The sequence below is a fragment of the Neolamprologus brichardi genome, chromosome 6, assembly GCF_056152115.1.
Source record: "Neolamprologus brichardi isolate AB-2024 chromosome 6, ASM5615211v1, whole genome shotgun sequence".
Lineage (NCBI taxonomy): Eukaryota > Metazoa > Chordata > Actinopteri > Cichliformes > Cichlidae > Neolamprologus > Neolamprologus brichardi.
In genome coordinates this window covers 26952212-26965710 of record NC_142109.1, presented here as the reverse complement: position 1 = coordinate 26965710, position 13499 = coordinate 26952212, and the positions used below count along the sequence as shown (strand labels likewise).

The 13499-nt window shown below is 38.0% G+C and overlaps 1 protein-coding gene across 1 annotated transcript in view; it reads left to right on the top strand.

The window, feature by feature from the left end:
• Nucleotides 1-6986: 6986 nt before the first annotated feature.
• LOC102797149 (complement C3-like) overlaps nt 6987-13499 on the top strand; it is a 28976-nt gene continuing 22463 nt past the window's right edge. Inside the window, exons 1-11 of the mRNA XM_087841939.1 lie at nt 6987-7132; nt 7742-7937; nt 8057-8219; nt 8830-8924; nt 9141-9229; nt 11158-11240; nt 11352-11439; nt 11552-11657; nt 11810-11930; nt 12083-12198; nt 13322-13468. Coding sequence (XP_087698065.1) covers nt 7059-7132; nt 7742-7937; nt 8057-8219; nt 8830-8924; nt 9141-9229; nt 11158-11240; nt 11352-11439; nt 11552-11657; nt 11810-11930; nt 12083-12198; nt 13322-13468 — 1278 coding nt within the window. The 5' untranslated portion in view covers nt 6987-7058. The remainder of the gene's footprint in view (nt 7133-7741; nt 7938-8056; nt 8220-8829; nt 8925-9140; nt 9230-11157; nt 11241-11351; nt 11440-11551; nt 11658-11809; nt 11931-12082; nt 12199-13321; nt 13469-13499) is intronic.

Here is a 13499-nt window from a genome sequence, read left to right as displayed (position 1 = left end):
CTGTATACAAACACAAAGTAATGAAAAAAATAACAATGTTCCCATTTTAAGTAGTTCTGGACTTTTTAAAGGCCGTCTCTCTACAATAACAAAAACAATACTGCCACACTCTTACAAACTGGCTGTTTTCTTAGTATGTAAACACATTTTATTGCTTGTATATTTTATACTTGGTGAAATGGTTAATTACTTAGAATTAAGACAGCATGGCTGAAATAAATAAGAGGAAAGAAAGAAAAGTAAGTAAGAAAAATGCATGAAAAACGTTTTTCCTGTTGCCTGCTGGGAGACCAATTTGTTACTGAAAGAAAAACATTTTTCTTAAAATGTATTTGTGTGGAAAAGGCATGCTATCCATCAGATTCCTTAATAAAAACTGACGCATTCTGGGTCTTTACATTTTGCGACCATTTCGCTTACGATCTGAATAACCTGAACTTGAATAAAATAAATACTTTGAAAACTGCTTCTCAGCTTCAATGCTCCAAGACGATGGGCAACAAGCAGGAATACTTTGTGTGCACATTGCAGTTTATTTACATAACACCTTGTGAAACATGCATTTTGATTTGTTTCAGATTAAGTTGAGCTTTTCCTAAGTTATATGAAAGTGCATCACAGTCAATCTTTTAAATCAATATTCCTTATAAATGCAAAAAACGTGTAAAAATATACATTTTATATATAAATACACAGAACAAGCCGCACAGAAAAAATACTAACCTGCGTACAAATACAAAGTGTTATTTAACTCATGTTCCTTGCTCATGTGGCGGAATAAAAGGGAGTGACTTGTTTACATTGCAATGCACAAACCTCTCTCTTCTCTTCGTGCAGTAAAACAGATGATAGAATAAATTTAGAGGTCTGATCAGTCTTTTGTTGTCACTGGCTATTAGAAGCTGCAGCACAAATAGTGTTTAGTTTACTTACAAACTGCTGCTGCAAAACATGATGATCTCTAAGCACAGGATCACAGGAAGCCATCAGTTATAAGTTCATAGCCTTACAAAGTGACAAAGTATGTGAGGACTCATATCAGACGTTCTTCTTTGGGCAATGGTAGGGGCAAGCCAGGTTTTTCACAACCCGCTGACCTTGACTGTTTCTTCTCCACTGCACTGGGCTTGTATGTTCCCTCCATGCTTCTTTTTTTCCTAATGACGCAAAGTAGCAACAGCGTAGTCAAGCTGAGCAGGGACAGCACGGTGGAGACAAACACTGACACCATGGGTGAGATCGACACCTCCGTGGCCATGCTGAGGAGAGAAATCACAAACTTTTAAAGTCATCAATACGTAATTTATAACATCAACATGAAAGAAGTTGTTACAACCTCTAAGGGTCAGTTGTTCCAACAAGTGTTTCACATTTGCACACTAGAGGGCAGTTACCTCAGTTACTGAATTCAGTCATCCTAGTGGGGATGCACAACAGTTTTTTTTTGTTTGTTTCTTTAACCAGAAACAAACAAAAGTGAAAATGTTAATTTAGACTGTATGATTAATGATCAGCTGAGAGGAAAACCGCATATTGGGTCGGTTGAAAAATAAGTTGAGAGTGTTTAAAATGAGGGCAGCACGGTGGCACGGTGGTTAGCACTGTTGCCGCACAGCAAGAAGGTCCTGAGTTCAATTCCAACATCAGGCTGGGGTCTTTCTGTGTGGAGTTTGCATGTTCTCCCCGTGTTTGCGTGGGTTCTCTCCGGGTACTCCGGCTTCCTCCCACCGTCCAAAGACATGCAGCTTGTGGGGATAGGTTAATTGGATAATCCAAATTGTCACTAGGTGCGAATGAATGTGAGTGTGAATGGTTGTCTGTAACTGTGTGTTGGCCCTGCGACAGACTGGCGACCTGTCCAGGGTGTACCCCGCCTCTCGCCCTATGACAGCTGGGATAGGCTCCAGCGCCCCCCGCGACCCTGAAAAGGATAAGCGGAAGCGAATGGATGGATGTTTAAAATGAGCTCACCTCCCGGTAGAGTAGAAAGGATCATTCAGGTCTGCAGGATCTGTTCTTACATTTGCACCATGTAACTGTGGAGCATTAAAAAATTATATATATATATATCATTCAGCCGTAACATTAAAGACACCTCCTTAATACTGTGTCTTTTGGGTCATGTGTCCTGTGCACTAGGACATTGGAGAGTACTTGATCTGTGCCAATGCTTTGGTGGATGCTATAAGTAAACATAAAATTTGCCAAGACCCAAGGCCTTCCCAGCTGTGCCCCGCACTGCAAAGACATTGTTATCTACTTTACACATCAGGACTTTTACTGTTGTGGCAGATCAGATACATTTAAAACATATATGTAAAATAGAAGAGACTGTCATGTTCAACACTTTGTATTTACCAGTTTGTGATCACAAGTCATTATTTGTCTGAAAAACAAATTGTAAGAAGGGTTTAAACTGTTTACAAAAAAATCCCAAGCTGTAGCACATCCATCCAACCTGCTGAATGCCTGAATCCAATTCAAGGTAGCTGGAGTGCTGGAGCCTATCCCAGCTACCATAGGGTGAGAGGCAGAGTACACCCTGGACAGGTCACTAATCTGTCGCAGGGCTAACACAAGAAGACAAAATCATCCACACTCACATTCACACTTACGGGCAATGTAAAATCATCAGTGAACCTAACTGCATGTCTTTAGATTGTGGGAGGAAAGAGAGAGATACTTAGTCTCAAAGGTACTTCAATTTAAAACACTGCAGCCAGAAAACCTGTGTGACATGAAATCTTCCTCTTTCATTCCATAACCGCTTGGAATACCAAAAGAAAGAGCTTATCACAAAGTGTTGGATGAGCTCATGTTTGCGATTATATTTTCATGGCAAGAATCGCATGATTTTGAAATACTAATAAACGAATCATGCTACAACCATTGGTGAGGAGAAAAAAAATACACTAAAGCATTGTTGTTTAACCAATTTAGTCTAATACAAAACTACTTGACAAACTTGAGGTATAATTATGATATACAGACACACACCAAAATGTGTGGTTTACAAGCCAAAAAACCCACAAACTTCATGTTACAGGAATGCCATTGTACTGACTTCCACTACATTCCTTGAGGGTGTATTATTACCACTATGCAAACAAGGACCTCAGCCACTGAAAGTTAGCAGAAAGGGAAGCAATTTAGATTTGCTTTTTCTTCCCAGAATACTGTGCAACCAGCTTATTAACTTAGAGTGCTATTCTACTAACAATACTGTGTTAGTAGTGGCCAATATTAACAACAAGAACTGAATTTTTTATTGCGCTTTCATTGTTTCCAGGTTCTCAAATGTGAGGAATGTTTGCCTTCTTTGGTTTTGTTACGTGATAATAAACCTATTATTCGGAATATAAAAATAGGTCAAATTGAGCCTAACCTAGTTTTTACTCCCACTTTTAAGGCATCAATGATCAAATCCAGTGTATGGACTTTGCTGTAATTAGATCTATGGCCCTCATAGAAAATCCTTAATCATACCAGACTGGGACACTAGGCTACAAAAAACTATTCTAAAAAAAATCTGTGGAAGATTAAGCGTTACACACTGAAAAGGTAGTTAAGAAAATGTCCCGAACTCACCATAAATGTCCATATATAGATAGATAGATAGATAGATAAGAGATGCCGAACAACTCCTAATCTTAAACCTCAGTCTGCTCCCCATAAACCACTTAGACCAACAGACACTGACACACCCACCAAAGTTTAACATTGCCACGGGCTGACGTATGTCTCTGCCCAGGGCGGGATGTCACAGATCCCGAAACACCTGTTTAACCGGTGTCCTTCCGGCTCAGGTGAGCCCGCTGTTGCTCTGAACTGTGACAGGTGAAACCGCTTACAGCCAAAGGAATGAAGGAGCGCGTGCAGCCTCACGAGGAAGCTCAGACCGTTGGGGTTACAGCTGCGTTCGTAGGCCAAGGATGAAATTTGGTATTTACCTGCCGGTTAATGGGTATCCAGGTGAGACGATCAACGTTGTAGTGGCACCCTGTTCAAAGTAACACGCTCCCGGAAATGCTCATAGTCTGAGAGACAGATGTCGACGCGTTCGAAGCATACTGAAAGTATTCTGCCCCACTCACCTGTCGTATTCAAACGAGCCTGGTCACATGTCCTCTCTGCACCAATCAGAAACACACTCCCCTTTTTTTTTGCTTTTTTCCCCCAGGACCTCAACAGGACCTGGAAAAACTAGTCCATGCATTCATCTTTAGTAGGCTTGACTACTCTAACAGCATCTTTACAGGTCTACCTAAAAAATCAGTCAGACATCTACAGCTCATTCAGAACTCTGCTGCTCGAGTCCTCACTAAGACCAAAAAAGTGGACCACATCAGTCCAGTTCTGAGGTCTTTACACTGGCTGCCTGTCCGTCAGAGGATAGACTTTAAAGTTCTGATGCTGGTCTATAAAGCTCTGAATGGTTTAGGACCAAAATACATCAGTGACCTCCTGACCCAGTATGAACCTTCCAGATCCCTCAGGTCATCTGGATCCGGTTTTTTATCAGTTCCCAGAGTCAGAACCAGACACGGAGAGGCTGCATTCAGCTTTTATGCTCCATATATCTGGAACAAACTCCCAGAAAGCCTCAGATCAGCTGAAACACTCAGTTTATTTAAATCCAGGTTGAAGACCCACCTGTTCTCAGCTGCATTTGAATAAAGCACCAAATCCACACTTTTAAGCTTAAATTTCAAAACTTATATTTTAACTACTGATTTTATCTACTGTTCTGATTTTATCTATTGTTTTTTTAATCAATTTTAAATCATGCTTTTTATTGTTTTTGTCTTTTAATGTCTCTGTAAAGCACTTTGAATCACCTTGTTGTTGAATTGTGCTATATAAATAAACTTGCCCTGCCTTGCCCCTATATTTTCCTATCTCCTATATATTCCTATCCTATATTTTTTGCTTTGTTTTGTTTTAGCACAAGTCACTAAGCTTACAACCAAAAGTAGGTAATATTTGGTTTATTTGCTTTGACAAATACAAATAATCACTCAGTTGATGTATAGAGGGTTAGGTTTAATAATTAAATAGAAAAGTCCTTGTGTGAGTTTACAAAGCTGCTGTTTGTCTGTGCACAATCTACCCTGTGGCCTACTTTCGTTATTACTGAACAAACGAAACTCCGATTACCAGAAGTCCTGGTGTGCAAAACAAAGACACGTTATGCCAGATAAATAGCCTGAATTAAATCTTATGAAAAAGTAAAACGAAAATCCAGTTTCACGCCTTCTTACGACAGTTCACCCTACTGTTAGCTGTGTTTAAAGAGCGGCGGGGGAAAGTTATGAGAAAGGAGAATCTTATAGCAAAACTTTGCTTTCTTCAGTTTGGTCATATTTTAATATTAATCAATGTGTTAATCCTCAACAACATAGAAAAGATTAAGGCACTGACTTAGTAAAGAAATAATAATTTATTTTTTATTTTTTATTTTATTTTTTTACAATTCCTACATAAAAGCTGTGCAACTTCCTTTAAAACAACAACATTTGATTTGCCTTTTCACACATAACATCTGTTGAATAAAAGCTGAACTTGTCATCAAGTCCTCCAAAAATTGACCCCCAAACCGTAATGCTCTACTGCAGGCACTGACTAACCCTTTATTCGATGTTATGTAGGGACAGTGGGACGTGGTCTCCTTTAAAAATCAATAGCTTTGGTTTTAGACACATTTACTGTGACGAAAGCCATGTCAATTAACAAACCTCGCATGGATAAAAATACTATGTTGTCCCACCTCCTACAGAAGACTCACAATTATACAGTTATTAGGGTCAAATATTGATATCTGATTGATCCGGCTGCTGTTAGACCATAAATCAAACAAAGGTGGTGACCACACACAGCCCTTAGTTTCATTAACCAAGACTCTTTTGTTTCTGTTTTTAAAAAAATGCAGTGAGCCAACACACTTTGCTAAAAACCACATTAAAATTAGGTAGGAGTCTGTGTGCAAGACATACCAGATTTAATGGAGCAGCAGGAGTATACTTCACTCCCCTCTTTGCCCTTCAGGCAAACTGTAAGGGGTCCAACATGTTTGTATGTAAAATGTGCTCTATTTCATCGTGTTCAATTGCATATTACAATATTAGTGTAAACAGAATACTTCAGACTGGAGGACACATATAACTGGATAAGGGAAAAAGAATAGATGGATGAATAGAAATGCAAAAAATAAAAAATATGGAAAAATGTGGTTATGGTCAGAATTTACACATGAATTTAAGAGTATGAAAACCAAAAAAGCCCTGCTAAATTCAGGCTGCTTTTGGTTATATATTGGTATTAAGTTAATTTTTCCTTTTTTGTTTGTTTTTAGCATACTTTGAACCCCACAGCATCAATTGACCATTATAAAAATGCCACCGCCTTTAAATGATAAGCACTGTGGAGGATCATTAACAATGCTCTGCCCTTCTTTTAATGGTTAATGTGGCACAGAGAATTACATTTGTTCTGAGGGTAAAGGCAGGACATCTTTTGCTTTCTTTTCTTTCCCTGTCACTGAAATCCTAAAATAGAGGATATCATATCCACTATATTAAATATGTCAGATTGTTACTGTAAAAAAAAAAAAAAAAATCCATGAAGCCCAGCCAAATACATCATGTAAAGTTACTCAACATGTTTTGATCAGACCATTTGTGTGATTATTTTTACATACTGGTGAATATTTGGGTTCAAAAGAGGCAGAACAATAATATGAGCAATAATATGAGATTTTAGAAAAAAGAAAAGAAAATAATATTTATTGGATCCTGTGAACTAATTACTAAACTGCATGGTAAGACATAATTTAAACATGTAAACCTTTATTGATTTTCCAGTGTTTACTTTTTTCTTTAGAGAAGAGATAATCAGGACTAAATAGTTTCCCAACCTGCTGCTGGGAAATTGTGTGTACATGTCATTGGAAAGAGGATGAATAGTCATTTTGTGGGAGTGCAGAAGGAGGGAGGTTAGTGAATAAAAGAAGGATGCCGCACAGCCACGGTTTACTTTAGCAGCAGAAAAGGATCAGGATAATGAGGAGAACTCTACTGCTGCTGGCCTCTCTGGCCTTTGTTTCTCTCACTTCTGTGGCTGATGGAGCTCCATTGTAAGTAGACCTGATGTACTTTTACACATTCCCAGCAAGGTTGAATTAAGGGGCAACCGTGGCTCAGGGGATTGGGAAGCTCATCTGTAACCGGAAGGTTGCCGGTTCGATCCCCCTGTTTTCTCTGTCCTGGTCGTTGTGTTCCTGTTGGCCAGAGGGGCCGATGGAGCGATATGGCAGTCTCGACTTTGTCAGTCTGCCCCAGGGCAGCTGTGGCTACAACTGTAGCTTGCTTCCACCAGTGTGTGAATAAATAGTGGAATTGTAAAGCATTTTGGGTGCAATCCAATATTATGATTAATCATTTCATGCATGAAAAAGCATTTAAAAATATGAGCTATAGGAAAACAGCTGGTAAATACTTTTTTGTTATAGTCTTCAGTCATAAAACCTTTATATAATAAATACGTGAATAAAAATGGAAAACTTATTGGTTTTAAATAATTAAAAATAATTATTTCAGCAATTATTAACATGTTTTTCATGGTGTCTAAAATGAACATATAACATAATAAATAAATAATTTATTCTTTAGTCAGTAACAGCATGTGTTTATCTATACAGATACTAGTATCATTAACATATTTCTATGTTACCACCACTCTGCAGGCAAGTGATGTCTGCCCCAAACTTGTTGCGGGTGGGAACTGCAGAAAACATCTTTGTGGAGTGTCAAGACTGCACTGGAGGAGACGTTAGGGTTGAAATCAATGTGATGAACCATCCAACCAAAACTAAAAGACTGGCAACAACATCTGTGACCCTCAACAATGCAAATAACTTTCAGCAGCTTGGAAAAGTAACGGTAAGTTGAATTATTTGTTTACTGTATGATAATATTATTGTTATTTCTATTTCATTAAATATTCAATTATCATTGAATATGCCATCCAAGTCTTTATAGACTTTTCCTACTGGTTTCAGATCCCTGCAGGAGACTTCAGTAAAGATCCCAACGCAAAGCAGTATGTGTACCTACAGGCTCAGTTCCCCGACCGCCTCCTGGAGAAAGTCGTCATGGTTTCCTTCCAGTCTGGTTACATCTTCATTCAGACAGACAAGACCCTTTATACACCAAACAGCAAAGGTGAGTCTACCGCTACCTCATGACTGAGAAACAGCACACACAAGGGTAGTTCTGTGGTGACCCACTAGAGGGCTCCACTCACACCCAAGCTTAGAGGAGGGGTTTTTGTTGTGTTTGGGTGCGATGTGCTCAGTTGATGTATGGAGGTGAAAAAAGCTGGAATGGAAAACTAGAGCTCCCGTGTTATGTGTTCCATGCTTCCATAGTTCTATCTTTATTTTATTTAATACAGATTCAATATTTTATTTCAGGGCCATTCAATAACGTTAATGAAACATGGTGCTGCTACAATAATTTAGTTTTGAGTTTGAGACAAAAAACAGTTTGTTACAGTAATTATGTGACTATGGCATCACCTTACACAAATTAGAAAGCTGTTTTGTGTAGTCCATGCAGTCCCTTTGAAAAAAGTTAGAACATTTGATAATTATTTTCAGTGAAGATTTGAAAGGAAAAAAGAATCACATATTTCCCTCAGTTTGACTAAGACATATTTTAAATGAATGACCTTAAATGAAATTACTAAACTGAATTTCTTGATTAACTATTCCTCCCAACATGTATACATCACTGCCCGAGCAGCAAAAATAACATCTTCTCTTCCCTTCAGTTCATTTCAGGATGTTTGCACTGACACCCCAGATGGAGCCTGTAGAGAGGGATGAAGCAGCCCAAACTGATGCTTCCATTGCCATTGAGTTTGTGGTATTGTGTTTTATTCTTCATGGGCTCAGAAGTGAAATTGACATTATGCAAGGGAAACAAATATTTTATTTGCAAAGAAACAAAACAACCAAAATACATCAACTTTGTCTTGAATTTTTTTATATTGTCATTTACATATTAGTTTGGAAACTAATACACTGTCCAAAATTACCACTAGCAAGGTGCACTGTTAATAGTGGTTGATTTTTTTTCCAGACACCTGAAGGCATTGTTTTACCACTTGATATCGTCGCTCTAAAATCAGGCATTCATTCTGGAGATTTCCAGCTTGGTGAAATTGTTAGGTGAGTATTATTATTATTACTGTGATTATTATTATCATTATTGTGGCATGTGGGGAGTGGCTAGTTATCTCCCATCATGCCTTTGGAATGTGAGTTGCTGTTTAAGATGCTTATTGTTTTTTGTTTAAGTTTATGTGACTCTTATCTGTTCGCTTAACTGTTCTTGTTGATGCTGCAGTATAAATTCACTGACAGTTATTGTTGATGGAAAGAATTTAGTACCACGACTGAGTTCAGGCATGCAGTTATTGACCCTCTGAAGCACAGTGTAGTATAGCTGAAGTGTCCAATAAAGATCTCCTCCTATCTAATTTTTGTAGGACAGCAAGTTTAACTTTTGCATGAGTGCTTTGCTGTTAAGAATACTCAGCTGGCCACATTATTATTATTATTATTTGTGTATATTATGAAGGGTAGTATGTGCTAGTGATGGGATTTCCGGCTCTTTTTAGAGATCCGGCTCTTTCGGCTCGGCTCACTAAAAAGAGCCGGCTCTTCAGGTTGTTTTGTTGCTTTAATTATTTAATCATTAACAATAATATAGAATTATGCAGAAAAGGAATTACTAATGTAAAAAAAGTGGTTTTATTTATATATGTTTATATATGGCCCCTAGAGACAAAGCACGTACAAACTCTAAAGCATATACAAACTCCAAAAAGCACGTACAAACTCCAAAACACATTTCTAGCATGAACTGAACTTCCAAAACAGAGCTACCCAGATCACTTAAATTACACAATTGAAAGCATGTGTGTATTGTTTGTGTATTTATAGACAAGCACTCATATTTATTCAAATAATTAAAAAAAAATATCATTTACCTGTTACTACCACACACCAAATCCGGTTGTTGATACTTCCTGGCTTGTGTAGCCACTAGGAAACAAAAGCTCAACACTGCGCCCTAGCATCCTGGAGCACTTCTGTTGGCTTTTGTACGTGATTCTGAGTTTGTACGTGCTTCTGAGTTTTTACGTGTTTTGGAGTTTGTACGTGCTTCTGAGTTTTTACGTGTTTTGGAGTTTGTACGTGCTTCTGAGTTTTTACGTGTTTTGGAGTTTGTACATGCTTCGGGGTTTGTAAGTGCGTATGAGTTTTTACGCGTTTTGGAGTTTTTACGTGTTTTGGAGTTTGTACGTGCTTTGTCTCTAAGGGCCACCATAAATATACTTTATTTATTCACTCCACATAAAATGTAATAAATAAATCATATAATACAAAGAACAACTATTTACATTTTAAACTTTTAACTATTTAAATTTTCAGCTTTTTCCTTTTAAACAAATTTAACGTGAAACAACACAAAACACTGCAAACCACAACACAATTAAATATAAATTAAAATATTAAAACAAAAAGAAGATGCACATTCTCTGTCATATGGGCCTGCATGATTTCTGAATCCTTTATCATCTGCAACTGAAAATAGTGGATGATTACTATACCTTTCTAATGTGACGTTGTTGTCCCTGGCTCTCTTTCTCTCTGGCTCTGATCCTGTGCTACTGCCAGTGTAACTAACGCCCCTCCCCCCTCTGCCCAGCGCAAAGTACAGGCCGCGTGTGCGAGTTTAGCAGAAAAAAGGGCGAGAGAGAGGGTGAGAGAAAGAAAAAAAAACCCTCACGGCTCCCAATAAGGAGCCGGCTCGCGTCGTTCACTTCAAAGAGCCGGCTGTAAGAGCCATTTCGTTCGCGAACGACCCATCACTAGTATGTGCTACATTGATTATTTTTTACTATATAATCAATCTTGCATAACTTATACACTTCCATAATTTGGCAATTGTAGTCTAATTAGATCCTGTGTGTAGAATATAGTCTGCAGTCTGCTTAATGTGCTGCCTTCAGTTTTACAAATGCTTGGACTATTTGATTGATTAATATATATCTCTCTCGCAATCTATGTGTGCGTGCGTGTGTGTTTAGTACTGGACTGTGGAAAGTGGTGGCAAAATTCCAGAGCAACCCACAGCAAATCTATTCTGCAGAATTTGAGGTCAAAGAGTATGGTGAGCATCCCATTATCAGTACAGTACCTGCACAACATTTCTTTACTGTTTTTAAATGTGCAATACAAAAAGAAATTTGAACTTGACAAAGAAAATATTTTAATCTTGCAGTTCTTCCCAGTTTTGAGGTGAAACTGATACCATTAACACAGTTCTTCCACGTGAACAGCAGAGATTTCACCGTCAGAATCAAAGCTACGTATGTAATTGTTTTGTGGATTTAAGTAGTATATATGTGATTGTTTGTTGTTACATTTTGATCTGGGTTTGAACTGGTTGTTCACAAGCACATCTTTATTTCATGGTTTAAGGTATCTGTTTGGTCAGGAGGTGGATGGAACAGCCTATGTGGTATTTGGGGTCATCAAAAAGGACCAAAGTAAGCAGAGTTTTCCAGACTCTCTTCAAAGAGTGCTGGTGAGCCCATATTTATACTTAAGATTTAGCATGTCCATATAAAGCAAAGCTGACATAAGAGTTTAAATACCTCCTACTATTCAGAAACTGTATTGTTGTGCTATAAGTGTAGAACATATCTTTACATGAACATCTTTATGTTGCTGAATTAGATTGAAAATGGTGAAGGAGAGGTGACACTGAGGAGGGAAGACATAACAAAAGTTGAGAGGGACATCAACAGCCTTGTAGGGGGCGCCATATTTGTATCTGTCAGTGTGCTGACAGAAAGTGGTAAGAACCCCCCCCCACACACACACACACACACATTTAAAATAAGAACATCTGTGTCAGAAATGAGAAATTACTGTTTTTTGTTTTATTTTTTATGAATCCTGGCAATTTTTGGTGAGTATGTATAATTATTTTCTTGTACCCTGTCACAGGTAGTGAAATGGTGGAGGCCGAGCTTAGAGGTATCCAGATTGTTACATCACCCTATACGATCCACTTTAAAAGAACTCCAAAATATTTCAAGCCAGGAATGTCCTTCGATGTTGTGGTAAAGCACTAATTTACATTTACATAGTCTGACATAATGTTACACGGTAAAGTCATAAATTTGATATGTCAGTTGTGGCATTTGAAGAAATTATAATTGCTTTAGAAAGTGTCATGATCAGTGTTGGTTAAGTTACTTGAAAAAAGTAATCAGTAACTAATTACTGATTACTTATTCTTAAAAGTAATTAATTACTTAGTTACTCTTTAAAAGCACGATTTACAACCTGAACAGGTGATAAAGCAATAGATCTTTCAACCCAATTCTACTTTTTCTGCATAATCCATCATACAAAATGTTTTTAAAACTTGTTTTATTAGTTTTAATCTTTTAACTTTATGCATCAAGCAAAAATTTAAGTATATGTAACATTCTCTGACTGGAAGAAATTTGTTTAACATTTAAACCTATTTTCTGCACATTCCAGCACATAAAATAAAATATTTTTTTCACTCAAATAAGTGCAAGTAAAACACAGCAGAAAATAAATAAAGTCAAAGACTAGCGGTCCTGTTGCTCTATTTTCACCTGTAAAGCAGGAGTTGGGTAGGCGGAGGTTTGCCCTGGTGCAGGTGTGCCGCAGCGGTCAGTTGAAGAATCCGTTTCTCTGTGAATTTCCCATTACGTGGTAGCGCACTCGGTGCTTGCTTGGAAGTTTAGGGGTTTTCTTCGCTGTAAAGAGAAGTTTTCTTCCCACGCACAACGGACACTAATGTTTTTGTCACTTTTTATGGAATCAAACTCAAAATAAGGTCAGTACTTCCATGCTTTAAACGCTGCATGCTCATACTCTCTCCCGCACTCGTTATATTATCCATTGTTGATCTGCACACAGCTGTTTTCACGAACGTCGCACTCGCTTACGTCACTGTCATGAGACATTCTAGCAAAAAAAATCCCGGTTTTAGTAACGCAGTAACGCAGCGTTCCTACGGGAAAGTAACGGTAATCTAATTACCGTTTTTGCAATAGTAATCCCTTACTTTATTTGTTACTTGAAAAAAGTAATCGGATTACAGTAATGCGTTACAAGTAACGCGTTGCTGTAACAACGCTGTTTGTTACAAGTAGCGCGTTACTGCCCATCACTGGTCATGATTCAGTTTCTCTTGTCTGATGTTAGGTTGAAGTTTTAAATCCTGATGAAACACCAGCAGAAAACGTTCCAGTAGTGATTAATCCTGGGGCAGTCAGGGGATTCACTGCAGCTAACGGCATGGCTCGGCTCACCATCAATACAGAAGGAAATGCAGCTGAGCTGAGAATAACTGTAAGTTCTGAAAAAGCTTTAAAAAGAACCC